The sequence below is a fragment of the Suillus discolor genome (assembly GCF_016758755.1).
Source record: "Suillus discolor strain FC423 chromosome Unknown F5147scaffold_6, whole genome shotgun sequence".
NCBI classification, from domain to species: Eukaryota; Fungi; Basidiomycota; class Agaricomycetes; order Boletales; family Suillaceae; genus Suillus; species Suillus discolor.
Window position 1 is genome coordinate 1,075,095 of NW_024541253.1, and position 19,171 is coordinate 1,094,265.

Genomic DNA, 19,171 nt, shown 5'->3' on the forward strand with positions numbered 1-19,171 from the left:
CGTTAACATTGATTCGGACTCCCATGGGCCTCAAGGTCTCATCTTCCATGTTTATGCAGAGTTCTGTCTTCAAGTACGTCTGGTTGTTTTTATTCGACCAGCAATATTTCTGGATTACTGCATCTCTTGTCGTTCTCGGAGATGCTATCCTTACTCAACTCATAACGCGGTTCGTTCCCTGTTAGCGCGTCTCACTAGCTCGCATAACACCATGACCGACACATCAGCCAGATACCGAAATCGACTGGGAAACGTACATGGTCCACATTGACCTTTACCTGAAGGGAGAGCGCGACTATGTCAATATCACAGGTCCCACAGGTCCTTTAGTGTAAGTCAACCTGACGAACATACACTGCGCTTACCTTGACGAAACTAGCTATCCAGCTGGACATGTTCATATTCACCGCCTTCTTCATCTAATCACAGACGCTGGTCGCAATGTTGCGCGAGCCCAACAGATTTACGGTGGTCTATACGTACTATCCATCACTCTCGTATGCGCGATATACAAGAAAGCAAAGGTTCCAAATTGGACGCTTCTGCTACTACCGCTCAGTAAAAGGCTGCATTCTATCTTCGTTCTCCGCCTATTCAATGACTGCTGGTCATTAATTTTCGTGCAAGCAGCGATTCTCGCTTTCCAGAGCGCTTGGGATGACGTGGGTATCTTGTTATTCAGGTGAGGCCTATACTTTCTTCACTGATGTTGAACATCCATAACTTTGTACAAGCCTCGCTCTTTCTGTCAAAATGTCTGCAATACTATATCTGCCAGGTCTACTAGTCATTCTCTTCAAACGACACGGCCTCTTCGCGACCATCCGACACATGCTCGTCTTGGCATGCACTCAAACTCTACTTGCACGCTCTTTCCTCATTTCAAATGCAAAGTCCTACCTGCAGAATGCATTCGATTTATCACGTGTTTTCCTGTACAAGTGGACCGTCAATTGGCGTTTTGTTGATGAACGTACATTTTTGAGTCCCGCATGGGCGAAAGGCTTACTTCTGGGTCACGTAACGGTATTGATTGCCTTTGGATTATTCCGATGGTGTCGCAGCGACGGTGGCGTAGCTAGGGTTCTGCAGAGAGGGTTCCGGCGACCCGGTCTACCTGCTGGTTTGGCGCCTGTCGATCCCGATTGTGAGTCATTCTAGGAGTTCGTCAATTTTTGTTTGCTGACTTGTGCACCAGACGTTGCTACTGTGCTTGTGACGTCCAACCTCATCGGCATCATCTTTGCACGATCATTGCACTACCAATTCTACTCGTGGTATTCGCAGCAGTTGCCTCTTCTTACTCAAAGAACAAGATTTCCTTTTATCATGCAGTGAGTCTCTTCGTACAGGAAGGTGTATCTTTGCGTTCTAATATGTACAAAGAATGGCACTCATAGGTGCAATCGAATATGCCTGGAATGTTTATCCATCTACGCCATTTTCGTCTGGCCTTCTCCTCGCAGCAAATCTTGTGACGCTACTTGGGGTATGGTTCGGATACCCAGAAGGAAAGATGTTTTCAAGGCGTTCAAACAGCAATCGCAGTCAAGTCTCCCAAAAAAAAGTCTTTCAAAAGGAATAGTCGTTGATACATTCATTCGTATTCGCCGCCCATACCTACGATATATGTACTTCTGCCACCTCTGGGCAGAATCAAAACCTTTTCAGCTCCATGAACTTGATAAGCATCAGCGCTTGGCACTGTAGATCCCATCGAGGCTTGCGTTAATATTGGTAGTGGTCGAACGTCGACCTTGGGTAAGGTAATTTCGCCGTGATGCAGAGCTATCAATGTCAACGGAACAGCGAATGAACCACCGTCCTAGACATCGTTTAGATTGTGGGAATGAACTAATACCAGTGGGACTTACAGTTGCAACGAAATCTCCACGTTTTCGTCCACACAAAAGCCAATCCTTGACACGCTCTTCGACATCGTATCGCATCGTGTAGCAACTGCTGTTTGCCCTCTTTCTCAGCCCAATGAAAAGAGGTCTTGAAGATGAGGGTTGCGTTGATTGGTTGGCCTGCGTAGATCGGCGGTAGTTGAGCTGACTGAATGTCACTGGGAAGTGAAGAGGGTTGAATAGTGATTCGTGCTGCAGTCACAATCTGTTACAGACAGGCTAGGTTAATGCGGGTGTCGTTAGGGACAACTGGGAAATACCAACATTCATCCTTGGCACGTCAACTGGTATCTTGATCTCTCTCCAAGGGCAGGGTGATGCAGTCTCTGGGCGACATTGCGCCAATGCCTAAAGGTCACGCATGATGAGCAAGAGCAACAGAACCAGAAATCGACAAACGAACCTCCAAAATAGGTCCCTGGAAATCCCCGTCATCTTCAAACGAACGAGGTAAGATAATTTCACCAGTAGCTCTGTATGCTTCTACCCATTCAGCGTTACTCTCCAGTTGTGCGACCAGTTTGTCGATGAGCATACGTCGTAGAGAGCCGTATTGGGGCTTCTCGACTGGCATGCTTGACAACACAGTTTCCACGGTTTGTCGAACTATTGCCTCCACCTCTAGATAACACATAGCTGCAGTCAAGGTAATACTGGATAGAGAGAATACTCACCGTCACGTAGTATGCGGTATTTAATAACAAGGTTCAATGGATCAAGAACTGGGTTTCTCTCAGCATTCGACAAGCAAACTGGCTAACAACGCACCAGGTCCATTCGAAGACTCTATGGAGAACAAGAAGTTCACGGGATGTTCTGGCATAACGGTCTATGTGAGGTTTATTATCTTCAGTAAACAGCGAAAATATAGAATCCTACCACAACAGGACGGCTCGGACGACAGCCTGAGATCTTTACCCCATCGAGGCTTCGTGCACCCTGCAGCTCTGTCGAGGATATTCGAACATGCTGGTGGGAAGTTGCCGAGATAGTAAACTTGGAAAATAGTCTAAAAGGACTTCAGAACAAAGTGCAAGGTGATATAATGATGGAACCTTTTGCCGCGGAAAAAGTCTTCTACATTAACTGCTATGGGTAGTGAGACCGTGACAACTCTTGAGGTTTGCAAGGTGCGGATCACACCCATTGAGGATTGCGTGTTATATGTCACATTTAACCAGATTTTCTTCAGTGCAGGAATAAGAGTCGTCTTTGCTAGAAAAAAGATGCTTACCATTGTATGATATCTCGAAGCATCGGAGTGTGGCAGCGAAATTATGATGTCCGCGTCGACGGGAGCATCCAGAAGGACGATAGCGTTATCAGAGGCCTCAAGAGTCTCCGTACCTTGTACTGATTCAAGAACATATCAAAATGTATTGAAAACACTGACCTTCGGCCTCTAAGCGTGCCGCGGAATAGTTGAATCGCACTCCAGAAGGCGGAGTTAGCTTAATAGTTGCCCTCGAGATGTCATTTCGGCCAGTGGAAATTACAAGCAAGAGGTGTGATGTCGTTCCAAGCTCAGCTTGAATCCATAAGTTAAAATTATTACAGTCAAGAAGACTATGCTACTTACTTTGCTGAGGTTGACGCATCTGTACATCCAATGCGCGCAAACTGTGTGGCACGCGCACCAATGAAATCTGATTCCTCTTGGGAGCAGTGGTCGTAGTACCCGTATGTTGCCATTGAAAGTGGACACGCGACATCACTATTTCACTGCTCTCAAGAGTATATAGACCCCACGAAGATGACTATGATGTGCAGTTCAGTTTCACGGGAGACCGTTGAGATGGTCAGACGCACCGGGCAAGATAGGGTTACGGTCAATTGGCCAGGAGGAAGTTTATCCACCTTCGCGATGAACTTCAAACGTTCAGAATCTCGACCGCGCAATGTTATGTTAATCTCATCAACAAAGACATCCTTGAACAAAATCAGCTCTGGAAACAATGTCAAGACATACGAACACGCACGCATGGTAGATGATTTGAAACGGTGGCATCTATCCAGACTAAGTCTTCATCGTCACTACAGGTAGCATCACCAGATACTTGAACTGCCATAATAGGATGGTCTGTGTGAACCAGATCTATGATTTGCCAATTCTTAGTTATTCCAGATTGTCAGTGCGTTTGGCAAGCACACACCTGAGTCTGAACTTGCCGCAGCAGTGTGGAGTGCTTTAATAAGCTGGGTAACAGACTTCTCTTGATCCACCTCCGATGTCAGTTCTTTGCTCATGTCGTTTGTGCATGTCCTGAGATATGCAAGTAAGATATGTATCCACTCTCGGTCTTGAGGATTTTTCAACTCCGCATGTATGTCGAGTGCACGAGAGAGTACGAAGGACTCTAGCGATATCCACATATGAGGTGCATAATGTGCGGGTAAGGATGTAAAAATGGCCAGAGCACTTGCCAGGCGTCCTCGATGGCTGTTCTGTGATAAGAAGGTGGATCATATGTCAAACAGTATGCTTACATGTCCAGGGCGGCGAGGAAGCCATGCAGCTTTAGCGCAATTTTGCGACGGCCAGCCTTTACGTACATGTCGATGGCACGATTTGAAGTTGCGCAATACAAGTCATAAAAAGCCTCCTTGTCCCTGATAGCTAGTATGATCTCCTGATTGCTTATCCGCCGCGTCGATGAGCGTTTACCGATTTGTTCTGGATGCAAGGCAGTCTCTTCTATACTTGCAAAGGGCAGCTTTTTGGGCAGATGACCTACTTTTACGCCAATGATGTCGAGCTGTAAAAAAAATCAGGGTATGGCGAGAGTCTCAGCAATGATATCTGACCTGAGTCTTGGCTAATTCAAGAAGTTCACCCTTGCTCGCACTGAATCGCGCGAGCTGAATGCTATCCAGTTCTATCGTAGTAGCCCACGTATCACATTGATCGACAACACTGAGAGCAGAAGAAAATATCCATGACTCAATAAAGTATTCCGGTAACTTGGCCTATAGAGAGCATGAGTTTCTACGATACAGAATGGTATGATGCGATCCCTGACCTCTACCTCTCGCAATCGTCTACCAAATGTGCCCAAAAAGGTGGTGACCTTCTGGCAAATCTCGGACGGGCGACGCATCTTATTTAGCAGGGCACACTGACGAGAAAGCAAGTATATCCGGAAATCGAACACTGAGATGGAGTTGGCGAGGATAAGGTCGCGATAATGTTTCTTCGTAATTGAGAGTAGAGGCACCGAGTCGTCCTTGTCCACAGGCTGAATGAGACTACCAAACCAGGACATGTTCTTCTCTCTCAGAACTTGGATAAAAGATGCTTCCAGCTCGTTGTACTGGTGCAGGGCATCTTCGAAAAGTTTCACTCCTTCAAAGGAGCTTGCAAGGCTTTCCTGAGAGTCAAAAAATCTCAGCTAAAATGCATTAAAAAAAAGCCATGTATGAGACATGCCTTCAATATGAAAAATGTGCAGAAATTCCAACCGGGCATTTGCCTCTGACTCTCAGAGCGTCTGACCTCTTCTTCACGTTGAGAAACAGATGAATCTAGAGCAGACAGCAAACCGTCCTTGATCTTGTTCACAAGATCAGCCCATATGACAGGACTGTGATCTCCCGCTGTCCATGACAACTGTACGCATCTGATAAATGTAAGCGTGAGGAGAGACGCGATAGGCGGGTTAGTCGCACCGGTCTCGCTTGTCAATATTAAAATCTGCCTTTATCTTATCAAGGACGGAGCTCTTCATGTTGAAGAACTTGCGGTCTGTGGTCTTGACATCAGAACGAACAACGTGCACGATGATCCATTCTTGATTCTTCCGCTGAGATACGGAAAAATGCCAGTCTTTGATCTGTTTCTTCACAGTTGCCTTGTACAAGTCGTTATCCTGAATACCTCGTCAGGTTACCGCTACCGCTTGTTCATCATGTTTACCTCGCACGTTACAACGTAAAGGTTGAGTAGAGGCTTTTCTAACAGAGTGAGTGGTACTTGTGATGTGTGTTCATCGCGGAGAGAATCCAAAGGAACGAGAGTAAGTTCAAGTTCCTGAATGGTTTTAAGATTCGGCCGGGAGGCTGACTTCCAGTGAATGCTCCGAAGCGGTAGCTGAGATTGCAAGGCAGCTAGCACTTGCTTCCAGTTCTCTGAGGCCAGAAACGACACTGGTGCAGAGTATGTCACTAGGACATTCTGATTAGACATTCGAAGATGCTAGACGGGTGGTATACTGTTGGACGCAGCGAAGAAAGTAGCACTACAGTTGGTAATACAAGGCTGACAGCTATTGAAGATTACTTGAACGTGAGAAAAACATTTTAAAACCTTTGCTCTGGATCACTTCACTATCGACGACCACGGCCGGACAGTATGCCTTCGCCAGAAGAAGCAAGCACGTCGACCACACTACCAGAAACCTTCAAAGAACTGGGACTCATAGATCCTTTACTGGAAGCCCTAGATAAGATCAACTTCACAAAACCTACAGAGATTCAGCAACACGCACTTCCTCCTGCATTAGAAGGTCGAGATATCATCGGTGTGGCGGAAACTGGATCAGGAAAAACTGCAGCGTTCGCTCTTCCCATCTTACAAAAACTTTGGGACGAGCCAAAAGGATTGTTTGCGTGCATTCTTGCACCGACCCGTGAACTTGCATATCAGATAGCGCAGCAGTTTGAGAGTCTGGGTTCCGCCATGGGGGTGCGGTCCTTGGTTCTTGTCGGGGGAATGGATAGGATGCAACAGGCTGTTGGTCTTGCTAAGCGGCCTCATATCATAGTGGCAACCCCCGGTCGTTTGAACGATCATCTTCAGAACACGAAGGGGTTCAGCCTAAGAAGCTTGAAATTCTTGGTGCGTTTTCCCCGGCCCTTGCACACCAAGTCCTTACAGTTGCACAGGTTATGGATGAAGCAGACCGTCTTCTCGACATGGATTTCGGTCCTGAAATAGACCAGATTCTCAAAGTCATACCCAAGGAGCGCACAACGTATCTGTTCTCCGCTACCATGACCACCAAAGTTGCGAAGCTACAGCGAGCCAGTCTAGTAAACCCTATCCGGATTGAAGTCTCTTCAAAGTACGGGCAAATTATCGGCATCCTGAGCTGTACTGAGATAATCAATGTAGATACCAGACCGTGTCCACCTTGCTGCAATATTATCTACTCGTCCCCTTGGTTCATAAAGATGTGCATCTCATATATCTCGCCAACCATCTTGCATCGAACTCCATCATGATATTCACCCGGACAGTGCATGATGCTCAACGGTAGGTGGTGAATTGCAATCATTTTATCATCCTCGGCTTATTTTTCCCATTTCTCTATTCCAGACTGTCAATCATGTTACGATCGCTTGGCTTTCCTGCAGTTCCATTGCACGGTCAGCTGAGCCAAAGCCAACGCTTAGGCGCTCTGGGGAAGTTCAAGAGCGGAGACCGCAAGTTGCTCGTGGCAACTGACGTGGCTAGCCGGTTTGTTCCTTATTTCTGTTTCTATCCCTGTGTATTGATTCAAGTCGCTCTGCTTACAGTGGTCTTGATCTGCCTTCTGTTGATATTGTCATCAACTTCGATATTCCAACCCATTCCAAGGACTATATTCACCGTGTTGGACGTACTGCGCGAGCAGGTCGATCTGGAAAGTCGATCACAATGGTGACGCAGTACGACGTGGAACTCGTCCAACGAATAGAAAAGGTCATAGACAAAAAAATGGAACTTTGGCCAACAGACAAGGAAGAAGTAATGTTGCTGAAAGAACGTGTGGATGAGGCTGCCCGCTTGGCCATCAATGAGCTCAAAGAAGAAGCTAAAGCAGACGGAAAGAAACGCAAACGTGAGGATGGCGTTGGAAGGGATGAGAGAGATCGTGATGATGATGTCGTGGAGGCAGGTGTCCCGAAAAAGAGACATTCAAAAAAGGGGCGATAGGTTTTTCCGTATTTGATACTTGCGGGAAACCATCTCGTTAAAACAACTCGATTAGTGAGGATTACACTGAACTTTGGCCTTCGTCTGTCGGCACAGCAATTTCCTGGGACAAGTTTTGAGTACAAGCATCAAGATACATTCGAGAATAAGTATAGAGAGACATCGTCCGACAACCAAGGTAGTGACAAGTATGCATGATTTAAAGCTTGATCGAAAGTTGACAATTGACCTAGAAGTCCAACCAAGCCCTAGGCCTGACTACCAGAGATCGCGAGTACAAGAGAGTGAGGGATATGGCGATCGTACTTAATTGTCGTCACATGAACATGAGATCTGAGCGGAGGATATACTTGGTGCCATTGCGGACCAGCGAACCCTCGTGAAGTAGGCATTCATTTCCGTGGCTAGTCAGTCACTGGTGTTAGTCTGCGGTCAAGAAACAAGGCCCTGGATCACTAACCGATGGAGAAGAACAGTTCCACGCGTTAGAGGTGCTACAATGGTTTCGCGTGCTTTCCCCCGCTCATCCTTGTAGAACAGTGTCTTGTACACGCTAATCAGTCTTGAAATTTACAATCATAGTCACGGATTAGTACCTCACCACCCTCAACTCCATCCTCGATCCCAGTCAGGTAAACAAGTACTGTCCATTCAGATTTTGCTTCCGTCTCTGGGTCACGGACAGAATCATCATAGTGAGGTCCAAAGTACTGCGACGGTGTGTATTTATACATGCGAATATTTGAGTTGCATGAGTGAGGCGAGCGCTTTTCGCCATGCGGAGGACGCCGCCTGACTGAAGCCGGAGGAGGGAAAGATGGGAGATGTGGTAACAGAAGGGAATGTAACTTCTGAGCAAATGAAGTAGAGGTCACGGAAAAACGAACTAGAGTTAGGACTACGGGTGAGCACCGACTCCTGCGGGTAGACTACTGATCAAAATACTTACAATTGACCCTCTCAGCTTCCCCTTTCTTCTTGGGAGGTGTTAACTCCAACGGAGTGTTGTCGATAAACTTCACAAAACGTTTACATTCTTCAACAGAGAGAAACTCCTGTCACCTGTCATTTAGAATGTGCAATCATTGCGATACATAAACGAAACGAACATCTATAACGATAATCTGGTCTTCCAGCAGCACGCGACATTCGAGAGTTTCTTTCTGCAAGATGTCTGGAAACGTAAGAGCTGGTGACACTGCAGACTTGCGTGGTGTTTGCTTTGATGCTTTCGATTGCTTCGGCATGTCAGGCCTCAGGCGCCCAGAACTCTGAACATTAAATCGCAGGAAGGGAGACATGGTAACGGCACTGGCTTAATTGGTCAAGGTGGCATCAATAACACATGCCCCATGGCTGAGTTGGTTACAGCGTCCGACTGTTATTTACCGGCATCGGAAGGTCGTGAGTTCGAGCCTCACTGGGGCAGTACTTTTGCCTATCTTCTAAGTTTTTATTTGTTCGGATTTGTCACATGCACTTCATATATTTTTGAATCTTCTTACGCTCTTCAACAAACTCGATGAATGAAACGGACTAGACCTTTACCCGACTGTCATCCTGAGTTATCTGTCTTAGAATGGCCTAGTTTTCGGGAGTATCGTGTCGAGAACTGGCGACTTGCTCGGGATGGAAGCGGGAATATTGTTCGTGGTGCGACATCATGGGGATGGATCGACCTTTGTCTACCTTTGGTCATCTCATTCATATGGCCAAGAGTTAGTATCCTACTCGAAGTCTCCCAGCCTAAAAGCCGAAAGCTAACAGTCTCTAAATTTTGTAGTTTCGTGACAACACCGTGTCATGTGCATTCGCAGTCCTGGTAGTTGGGTTTTCCATCTACTGCCGTTGTACGCAAGTTCTTCATGGTATATTCAAACAAGTGGTGTTTGTGCATTCCTCATTTTTGAAACAGAATCTGTGCTAGTGTTTCCAGCCTACGGTATACAGCTCGAGACGCATCGGGGATATCCTCTGCTAAAGCCGCTCTTCGTGTCTAGGCGATTTATTCACGCATCCCTTTTAGAAGACTTCATCATAAATGAAGGTTTAAGAAGATGGAACATTCGCTATTATCTGGCTGCTGTGCGCGGATCCAGCACGGACAAGATTACTCTAGATGTCGCATTTGAGGTCAGCGATTTGCTATACCATCTTTTCCTTCTCTAGTCTAATTTTACCTTGATTCAGAATATTTTGCCATACTTTCCTGTACTCCTTGAAGTATACCAAGGAGTGCAAGAGCTCATGTTCTACAACTATATGGACAATAGGCATACCTGCATATAATATACCATCTATTTCTCGAGTAAAACCAAAATTTTCACTCACGCAGTGTTCTGGGTCTGTTTTTCATAGTTTATCGCATTAGCTGGTACCACCAGCAGGAACAGTCATGAGAACATCTACTCCCTACTCCCTTCCTCGCTCTCATATGCGCTCAGAATGTCATCGTAGCCTTCGTCGTCCCCTTCTTCTGCAGCGCTATCTCTAGCTTCCCGCGCCTCGTAGAAGGAAGATCTACTAAGCCGAACAACCGATTCTCCCGAAATTTTCCGTGAACGCCCCACTGTATCTCCGGATGTCTTCCGCCTAGGACGTGGAGAATGCGACGAACAGTTTGGGGATGTTGATGTGGGGTCCTTGGAACCAAATTCAGGAGCACGAGGTGTCATGGCTATCTCTTGCTCATCGGGCCACTCTGGAGGGGCGAGCGAGTTTGGGCTCACGTTCTTGTGCTCAGCCACAGAAGGACTAGGCCGAAGGTTGGTGTCACGAGTTCGCAGGCTGGGTAGTTTTGGAAGGTGACGCTTCGAGCGCATATGGGGATTCCTAGAGGGTGTCCAGTCCTGCGAATCAGAATTGTCCATATCTTGTCGTAGAGGTGGTGGTGTCTTTTTTCGTAGTGAAATCTTGCTTGGTGTAGGTGGCCTCAGAGGTACACTATCTTCGCTAAAGGAGCTCTCCCGACTTTCATCATTCACCCGTACCTTCCCTGCTTCGACATGAATTGCGGTGATAGGCGTCGGAGGAATGGGCGGAGATGACACCGTTGTGGGTGAATCGGCAGCAGCATATGCACACCAGCCCCTGTCCGACGAGCTATCTTCAGCGGCGGACCTAGTATAGGTTCGAGTGGATGGATCACACGTCGTTGCATCAGACGCGCTTAAAGGAGAAGTTGTCCAAGGAGTTCGTAGCGCACGAGACGCGGGCGCCATTGGCGATATTGACTTGCGGTTTAGTGCCACCTTCCGACTTCTGCCCTCGGATTCGATGTCAGATCTGGAGCCGACGCTTGGTCTCGAGTGCAGTCCGCTGAGGGCATCAGAAGGCGACTGCGATGAAATCGAAGACACCGAGTCAGTGCGCAGTCCGTGTCCTTTACTGCGCGCAACATCCATCCACTCGCCACGCCGTTTGATTGGCATCCCGTCATCCGAGTGCGCGGCCAACGGAGGTTTGGCGGTAATCAAAGAGCTTGAATTGAGAAGAAGAGGACGTGGTGGACCCCTGGGAGGTTGTTGCGGGGCTGATGTACGTGAGGTTGCGGTCAGGGAGTTCAAAGCAGCCAAGGATGCCAGAGAGGCCTGCGCCTTGTGTATGAAGTTATCTTCCTGCTGAGGCTGGACTTCCGGGCTCGGTGGGGCAGTGTAAGTTCCTCCTCTGCGCGGCAGTGGCAAAAAGCTGTCTCGTGGCGATCGAAAGAATGTTGGGCGAGGGGGTTCTTCAAAAGTAGCCCCTCGACTGCTACCAGAAAGCGAGCCCCCTCTACTCCTATCTCCAGAATGACTAATACCATCTCTCAGTGGTGACCACTTGTCCGGAACTGAGGGTGGTAACTCAGATTTCGCGATCACCGGTGACGATGCATCTCCGTTCGATGTCACGCTATTGCGTCGATTGTTCCATGCATCCATCGCTCGGGCACGCCAATTTGTGCTTACTTTCGTAAAAGCCGCAACGGTATCAGAGTCTTTGAGTTTTCCAGCATAACCCCAGATACTTGCAGGCGGTGGGCTTAGAGATGGGTTTGAAGTGATTTGCTCTGGGGGACTCTGAGGGGAATGAGGGAGCAGTGGTGATTGTGGTTGTAGCGGGGAAGTTGGAGATGGTGGAGATGGTGGATCTTCCATAGAGCTTTGATTGGTGATCCCTCTCCAAACCGTATTGGCGAGACGCGAAGTCAGGGTTGGAGCAGCCGGAGTCTCTGTCTCATTGCCGTCTTCGTGGGAGCTCTCTTCATCCGAACTCGAGTCTTCTTCTTCCTCTTCTTCCTCCTCCTCCCCATCAGCATCAGCAACTTGGTTTGTAAACCCCTTCCACATCGTGGCTTTAATCCGAGCACCGAGGGTGACATTATCTGACTTCAAAAGTCTGTTTTCTTCGATGCGCCTTTGAGCCAAATCGTGTGCGGTTTGCAAGACTCGGTCGATACCACCAGCTGCATCAATTGGATAGGATTGCAAAAGAGAAATGCCCTCGAGGAAAGCGTCGCTGAGCTCCCATGGTCGAAGCGGAGAAGAAGGACGAATAGTAGCATGCTCTTCAGCCCACAGTCCCGGAGACTTACCTCCAGGCTTTGCAAGTCTAGAAGGATTCAATATAATCATCAATTTGTATGAATGATTGACTGACCTAAAAAGCGGCGCGCGCGCACGGATCAGAAGACTTGTGCAGATATCAACGAGTGCATCGAGTTTATGGTTCTCATCTCGAGTTCTCATTGGGTAGGAAAAAAGCACGTCCCATACAGGCAGGAGGGAGGTAAGAGGAAGCGTTTGCGACAAGAGAGGTGCAAGCCAACGACTGCGAGCTTGTGTAAGCCATGAAATGTCAGATAAGAGAGCGCATCATACTAGGAGTAATGTGGAAGCATAGGATCCAAGCCTTTGGTGTGCTGTTACATCTAGAGTTGAGGGGAGTCCATAATTCGCTAAGAGGAACACATACCAGGCTCGCAGCAAGTTCTCCGTCAGCTTGTGCTAATCGATCGCTGAATTTCTTCATCCAGACTTTACCACCTTCCTGATCTGCCAGTTCAGAAAACTCCCCAACGAGAGCTTCGAATAACCAGAATGTATCTGCTTCAGCGTGGGCTAAATCTTCCGGTTCCACCTCCCTGATAAGAACAGCGTACAACGGTACAAGTAAGGAAGGAATGTCTGGAGATTGGTTTGCTGGATTTATACATGAATGCAGATACAGCAGACGGAGGAGGGCTGAGATGTGCTGTGGATGTGCGCTGGAACCACCGAACGGTCCAGCATGTAATAATGTGGTGGATACCCCTGGTCCAGAGGAATCCATGCTCGGCAATTGTGACAGTTCGAGTGTGCCAATGTCAGGCTCGAGGCGAATTTCGGGAATACCTGTGGGGTTCGATGCGGAAATTTGTCCGTGGAGGACCTGCAGTCGCGCGTCAAGAAGATGAGCACACCCAATCCTTTCTGTCTCATCAGCATTTTCATCTAACGGAGACAGAGTTGGGCAATTTGTGCTTATATCAAGCGTGTCGAAGAGTTCGGGGGGAAGACGAAATAGAGACTCAGATATTTTCATTAACGTCGTATCCGTGTTGCTCAGCGGCTTCGTGGGTGCTGGCATGTCATAAAATGGTGATAACAAACGGCGAACGAGATCCTAGTCGATGTATCAGCTTGCGTTCCGAGACATGAGCAACACATACATAGTAGCTGTCGCGTTGTTTCCGATTTTCTTTTTGCCATGTTGACTTCAAGACCGGAACAGTGCCCAGTAAAAGCCTACATTGCAAGTTAGGTCAGTCAGAGGTCAGACACGCTGGCTTTCACGTACTTCCATATCCTAGGCCTAAGCCATGGAGGTTCATCGGGTAACCCTGGCAATTCGCATTAGATATTACTTCATGACGATTTGTAGTTTCTTACCTTGCGAACACAGCCTCCGCAGACGAGGTAGGTCAACAATGGGTGAACCTTGCGGATCCAAAATTTCTGAGATCAAATTCAAGCTAACTCGGACGTTCAGCTCGTCTCACAAAGAACTGGAAAACACGCACATATCCTGCCGGGGAGGGTCTGCAGCCCAGTTTACATGATACACCTTTGATACATTTGTCAGACAGTTATTTATCTGGGATGCAGAAGGGGTTGATGGGTGTAGTAATTGCATGACCTAATAAGGTGTTAGTAAATGAATACGGAAACTAAAGAAATACTTGCACGTAAAGGTACGTGGTTTTCAAGGCTATTGGGTGAACTAAAAAAATGATGGTGCATGCGTTGAATTAACATATCCCTAACAACATTGAGTTCTGTTTGATTCCGTGAGCACAATCGATCACTGAGACAACCTTCGTTTACTCTCACCTTTAATATTAACATTGGGAGCTGCAGCTATGATGGAGGCTGCAGCCTCTGTAAGGATGGGGCTCGGTGAACGCCTAATGAATGGTCGCTGCAATCAGCTGTAGCACAATTTTATAAAAGGTTTGGAAACACACCCTTCGTCCAACTCGCCAAGATACTCGATGATCATGCTGACGTGCATTTCCACCATCTCCAATAAGTCGCCTTTTGCATCATCTTGTATGAGATTCTGTGCCTTGGCGCGTGCAAGAGCAGTATTATTCTGTTGCAATAGCGTTGCAATGTCACGTCGTGTGATTTGCCCTTGAGAGTCTATCCTCTCTTGAATTTGACCAAGACGCTGCGATGTTGATCGTAATAAGACCTGCAAGGAGCATGAACTTATTATGGATGTGTGGCAAGGACAAAGACGACACATACTTTAGTCGCAACTGGGTCCCAGTTCGTCATGTTCGTCGTCAGTCACCCGAAAGCGTATAATTGAGTGAAGCTATAGGTCGGTATTCATGAAGGTTTGAGTGGGACGTTAGCCTAGCTTGTTGCGCCCAGTGGTACCGCTCTCTCCGTTTTAAACGTTAGCGACAATATTTGCACTGCCAGTGCAGTTGGATCTTTAAATAGACCTTGTTAGTTTACTTAGGGTGATAGCGAAGTTTACGGTATCAAATAGATTGATCGATTACTAGTACGTTAAATCTACTATAATGACAATTACATTACATGCACCAGGGTGGTAAGGGTTTTGACAATCGTCCTGACTTGCGAGCATTATTTTGAATCTGTACAGAATCAGCGAATGATGGCACAAGAGATACGTGTCGCTGAGGAGACTGTACTCCTGGTTGCGGATGTGAATCACGACGTGGCATGGCAGTGACCGTGAGCGGAGATGGAATATTCGCCTCCGGACGTGAGAAGGAGTCATATGACAAGGTGCGAAGGGGTGATATCGAAGCCCGAATGTCGAGAACAGAAAGATGGGGAGAAGCAATCGCTATTTCTGGGTCTACCACGAGAGGAGACCCTGTATCCGTATAGACTTTTTCGCGCGAATCAACCACCACGGGTATCCTCGACTGGCGGTAAACCATGGCTGCAAAGTAGCTAGCATATAAAACAACTACGCAGGCTGTAAGCAAGTGTGTCCATGAAAAGTTAGCTTGCAACTGACGTATGACAGGAATTATCCAACAGCCCACGAGCATGTAGATGTTGATCAACTTGCAGACACCTTGCTGGTCGGGTGCTGAGGTTACATTAGAACGGTACGTAGAATTTGAGGTATCTGTATCAGACGTACTCTGATCCAGGCATTGTATTTGAGGATTCCAGTAAGTGAAAGCGACAGCAGAACCTGGAAACAAATCATGAAGGGGTGTCACAGAACCGCTTACAGGTACCTCACCTATCTGTCCTATTGCAACGAATAATAGGCGAGCGGCATCTAACCACACTCGAAACTCCAGTAGTAATCTGCAATGCATTATGCAGTACTTGTCAGGTACGCTAATGTGGCAAATGTGAAAATTACCCACAGGAAAGGTAAAATTAAGATCGTTGTTGCGTTGGTCAAGAGGAATATAGCGGTTAACGACCCTGATCAATAAGGGTCTCATTTCAGCACACATTCAGCACGATGATTGTGATTGAATTGCTTACGACTGCAGCTGTCAGATATGTCCCAGCGGGCGTAAGCTTGGACTGAAAGAAGTACAGTCCACAGAAGGCTAATGAGAATGATACAGGCTGATCAGACTGGTGATCAGACATTTACGGAGTGAACGAATGAAGCGACACGAACTGAAAGCTACAGCCCGAACCTTGAAAAATACAGGAAAAAATTCCATGATAAATGTATACAATGACTGTTGTCGTAGCCGTCCGTGCGTTCGATGAAACAGTGCAAGATATTAGAAAATGTCAAGTATAGACGAGAACACCTCCAGAGGTGGCTCAAGGGAGAGACGTTGGAAAGCACGGGAACAGATGAATATCTACATGCATCGCAGAATATAAGAAAGACTGTGAACAAAAAGCTGTGGCTTCCGAAGAAGAACTCGCTTGTGGACGTTCGTGTTAACACCTCTTTTGTTCGTTGTTCCCTATTTGTACAAGGTGTATCGTTAGTACAGTAACAAAGTACATGTCGTAAATTTCCCCAGTTACACAGACTTAATTACCCGAAGACAACTAGGCTGATGATCATGCTATGGATGATTACAAAACTGCGATGAGTCAAAGGGAAGAGATAAACTAATGGAAGTAAGTTCGAGCTCACGTATTAGAGTAGAGTATGATAAGAAACAATCACTTGGTTAAAGAAAGTATTTGGACATTGGATGGGCTGCACCTAGAGAGCTAATTAAATATGAATATGCAAGGTCATCGTCCAACTGCGCCAGCACATCAGCATCAGCATTCTTGTCATCCTTCAATGTGAGCAATATTAATGTTGTGTCCTTTGTTGCTTTGAGAATATAAGCCGCCAGTGCTGGGACCTTCCACTTCGGGTTTCGACATCAATGATCATGCAACCGAATGCAGGACACCGAAATCATATTCTCCCAGAGAAAATTAATCGGGACAATATGTAATCGCAACGTTGCAACCCTGGATGTGATCGTTTATACACAACTGCCAGTGCAGTCGATTAGGCTGATTGCGTGGAGATGTGCGCCTGTGGGTATGGAATGAATGAGTCGATAGAAACATAAAATGCACGGAAATTTGAAGCACATCCGAGAGCTGTTGGTGTACTTACTAATTACTTGAAGACATAACACAAGTCTTGGAATAAGTTAAGCTGATATCCACCCGTTAAAAGAACAGCATGGAATTTCCCGATCGGAGGGCGGCCCGCTTTTGATTGCAGCCTAAACTATCAAGCACTTCAAGCTGCAGCACATTGACCGTGACACTCATTCATTGTTGGTCCTCTCATTCAAACAGCCCATTTCATGCAACGGAATATCATCCAGTACATTCTATAACATGCCTCTTCCTGTACAGTCGCAGACTCAACGTACTCATTTGCGTCGAGTTCGGCTCGCCCTCGCTTGCGTGTCCATTGCTGCCAATGCGTCTGTCATACTGCCCTCGCGTGTCCAGCCTCAGAGCTGATTTATGTCATTGTAGACTTTGTGGTGGAAGTGTTTTTACATTTTCCCTCATGTCACCTGCTTTGGTCGATCACTTGAAGTTGACTCAACCTCAACTGACGACCATAGCCTTAGCGTAAGTATCTTTCAGCTCATAACTTGAATAATAGCTAATCGGCTTCCCAGCGGGATGATGGGCCAATATCCCTTCGCAGCCATGATAGGCAAGGTTGTCGACAAATACGGTCCTTGGGCCTGTTCCATCATCGCTAGTTGCTTGTTCTTCGCAGGCTTTGGATTATTCGCAAAGGAAATTGCTAACACACCAGATGATATCACTGGACCTTCATCATCCACATTCCATCATCTTACCCTCTACTTCTTTATCGCGGGACTTGGAACTGCCTTCTCGTTAGTTGCTCACTTTATCGGAGGTTTTGATATTCATCATTGTCTAGATATTTCTCTTCCATATTTGCTGCCTGTAAGAACTTCCCGGATTTCATCGGCATAGCATCTGGAACGAGCATCACCTTGTTCGGCTTATCGCCGATGTTTATATCAATACTGGCTTCGAGGTTCTTTTCCCATCCCGACGAAGGTCTTGATATCACGCACTTCTTACAGTTCCTGGCCCTTTTTTGCGGTGCCGTTCATTTATTCGGTGCCTTTACTCTCCATATTATACCTCCCCCTGAAGATCCTCCAAGCGTTGTCTTGGAGGATCCAGAAGGGTCAGTCCACATTGACGAGCAAACAGCTCTTCTCCATGGAAAGCGCGGTCGTACTGCTGAAGTCGAGACTGTTGTCGTTGCTTCCCCCATCAAGGGTAGTCCGGTAGTTGACCTTGTCAAAGACCGTTATTTCTGGGCCCTGGCATTTGTCTTGTTTGTGATATTAGGTTCTGTGAGTTGGCTCTCTCATATCACTGGATTGATCTGATCTTCTGGCTCGGTAAGAGCGAAATGGTGATATCCAACATTGGCACAATAGTACTTTCTCTTGCATCACAAACTTCAAGCACAATCGGAGCTCCATCTACTGATATGGCAACTGCAACGCAAGTCCGGTTTCTTTCTATTGCCAACACACTCTCTCGGCTGGTTGTCGGACCTTTGGCGGACTTTGTGTCTCCTACAGCCACTGCATCTGGTACCCAAAGTATATCCCGCAAGCGCCATGTCAGCCGTGTGGCATTTCTCTTCTTCTCGGTACTGGTACTTGCATCTACCTATCTGTGGATGGTACTCGGCGTAAAGTCACAAGTGGACTTGTGGGCTCTTAGGTCAGTGACAACACCTTGAACCTAATCAGCACTCTCATCAGATTATTAGTATCGGCGCTGGGGTCGCTTACGGTTCAGCTTTCACAATCTTGTATGTTCCATTGATTCCTTCTTCAGTATGTTCCTGTTGACGCTCTCTGGCTTGTTCTATAGACCGAGTCTGGTGTCGTCTGCGTGGGGTATAGACGACCTCGGACGCAACTTCGGCATTCTAACCTACGCTCCTTTTCTCGGTGCTCCTGCGTTCTCATACTTCTATGCCTTCAATGCCGCAAGTCACTCGAGTGATGGCGCTGTCTGTAAAGGCATTGAGTGCTGGAGTACGACCTTTTCATGGTATACTGCGGTTGCTATCGTTGCGTGCGGTGTCACTGGATACCTCTGGCGCAGTTGGAGAGACCAAGTGTAGTCCGCATTAGTGCGGCAATGTGTATTATGCGATATTTCAGATTTGTCTAGTGTCTCAGCTGTCCAGCGCAGATAGTCAAAATACTCTGGTAACATGGATTGTACGTGTAAATTTGTGTAAAGTAGAGTCGAATTGTTGTTTGTACAACCCTTCACATGCAGCCTTGTCCCAAATTTGTTGTTTCGGTGCCATAGCATATCACAGC

General features: G+C 47.0%; 8 protein-coding genes and 1 non-coding gene across 9 annotated transcripts; 5 read left to right on the top strand and 4 right to left on the bottom strand.

Annotated features, from left to right (window-relative positions):
• Positions 1-23: 23 nt before the first annotated feature.
• Positions 24-1,720, top strand: F5147DRAFT_815541 (mannosyltransferase; the record flags this gene model as incomplete). The annotated part of the gene is made up of 6 exons (XM_041443536.1): positions 24-180; positions 232-331; positions 380-682; positions 735-1,147; positions 1,199-1,334; positions 1,387-1,720. The coding sequence occupies 6 exons, from the start codon at positions 24-26 to the stop codon at positions 1,583-1,585; spliced, it is 1,308 nt and encodes a 435-aa protein (XP_041297841.1). The 3' UTR covers positions 1,586-1,720.
• On the bottom strand, positions 1,598-6,093 carry F5147DRAFT_743305 (uncharacterized protein; the record flags this gene model as incomplete). Its single annotated transcript, XM_041439594.1, has 20 exons — positions 1,598-1,825; positions 1,875-1,959; positions 2,060-2,115; positions 2,175-2,258; positions 2,314-2,531; positions 2,679-2,739; positions 2,790-2,919; positions 2,966-3,096; positions 3,145-3,257; positions 3,304-3,438; positions 3,490-3,667; positions 3,720-3,839; positions 3,890-4,005; positions 4,064-4,350; positions 4,398-4,666; positions 4,716-4,877; positions 4,931-5,278; positions 5,338-5,527; positions 5,577-5,776; positions 5,824-6,093. The coding sequence occupies 20 exons, from the start codon at positions 6,091-6,093 to the stop codon at positions 1,598-1,600; spliced, it is 3,381 nt and encodes a 1,126-aa protein (XP_041297842.1).
• A 64-nt stretch (positions 6,094-6,157) lies between these two features.
• On the top strand, positions 6,158-7,933 carry F5147DRAFT_751210 (DEAD-domain-containing protein). The gene is made up of 5 exons (XM_041440184.1): positions 6,158-6,744; positions 6,792-6,970; positions 7,021-7,161; positions 7,225-7,365; positions 7,425-7,933. The coding sequence occupies exons 1-5, from the start codon at positions 6,259-6,261 to the stop codon at positions 7,822-7,824; spliced, it is 1,347 nt and encodes a 448-aa protein (XP_041297843.1). The 5' UTR covers positions 6,158-6,258; the 3' UTR covers positions 7,825-7,933.
• On the bottom strand, positions 7,857-9,078 carry F5147DRAFT_674218 (uncharacterized protein). Its single transcript, XM_041435822.1, has 5 exons — positions 8,934-9,078; positions 8,774-8,879; positions 8,421-8,710; positions 8,285-8,367; positions 7,857-8,228 (listed from the first exon to the last, which is right to left on the bottom strand). The coding sequence occupies exons 1-5, from the start codon at positions 9,069-9,071 to the stop codon at positions 8,141-8,143; spliced, it is 705 nt and encodes a 234-aa protein (XP_041297844.1). The 5' UTR covers positions 9,072-9,078; the 3' UTR covers positions 7,857-8,140.
• Positions 9,079-9,170: 92 nt separating this feature from the next.
• On the top strand, positions 9,171-9,253 carry F5147DRAFT_t29. The gene has a single exon. It is a non-coding gene; the product is annotated as a tRNA-Asn (tRNA).
• Positions 9,254-9,317: 64 nt separating this feature from the next.
• Positions 9,318-10,077, top strand: F5147DRAFT_605618 (uncharacterized protein; the record flags this gene model as incomplete). The annotated part of the gene is made up of 4 exons (XM_041432328.1): positions 9,318-9,542; positions 9,608-9,692; positions 9,740-9,957; positions 10,015-10,077. Coding segments are annotated over exons 1-4 (558 nt in total), but the record flags the coding sequence as incomplete, so codon positions are not given.
• Positions 10,078-10,111: 34 nt separating this feature from the next.
• Positions 10,112-14,699, bottom strand: F5147DRAFT_354230 (regulator of Vps4 activity in the MVB pathway-domain-containing protein). The gene is made up of 12 exons (XM_041429359.1): positions 14,595-14,699; positions 14,309-14,538; positions 14,175-14,248; positions 14,028-14,119; positions 13,865-13,980; positions 13,734-13,816; positions 13,642-13,684; positions 13,514-13,589; positions 12,778-13,467; positions 12,684-12,724; positions 12,463-12,633; positions 10,112-12,414 (listed from the first exon to the last, which is right to left on the bottom strand). The coding sequence occupies exons 1-12, from the start codon at positions 14,622-14,624 to the stop codon at positions 10,230-10,232; spliced, it is 3,831 nt and encodes a 1,276-aa protein (XP_041297846.1). The 5' UTR covers positions 14,625-14,699; the 3' UTR covers positions 10,112-10,229.
• Positions 14,700-14,827: 128 nt separating this feature from the next.
• On the bottom strand, positions 14,828-16,255 carry F5147DRAFT_674228 (uncharacterized protein). Its single transcript, XM_041435823.1, has 7 exons — positions 15,976-16,255; positions 15,834-15,920; positions 15,710-15,770; positions 15,580-15,647; positions 15,475-15,528; positions 15,346-15,420; positions 14,828-15,294 (listed from the first exon to the last, which is right to left on the bottom strand). Exons 1-7 carry the CDS (start codon positions 16,019-16,021, stop codon positions 14,891-14,893), a joined length of 795 nt encoding a protein of 264 aa, XP_041297847.1. The 5' UTR covers positions 16,022-16,255; the 3' UTR covers positions 14,828-14,890.
• A 791-nt stretch (positions 16,256-17,046) lies between these two features.
• On the top strand, positions 17,047-19,161 carry F5147DRAFT_674231 (MFS general substrate transporter). The gene is made up of 7 exons (XM_041435824.1): positions 17,047-17,254; positions 17,310-17,408; positions 17,459-17,683; positions 17,731-18,178; positions 18,232-18,557; positions 18,607-18,648; positions 18,711-19,161. The coding sequence occupies exons 1-7, from the start codon at positions 17,166-17,168 to the stop codon at positions 18,964-18,966; spliced, it is 1,485 nt and encodes a 494-aa protein (XP_041297848.1). The 5' UTR covers positions 17,047-17,165; the 3' UTR covers positions 18,967-19,161.
• The last annotated feature ends 10 nt before the right edge of the window (positions 19,162-19,171 follow it).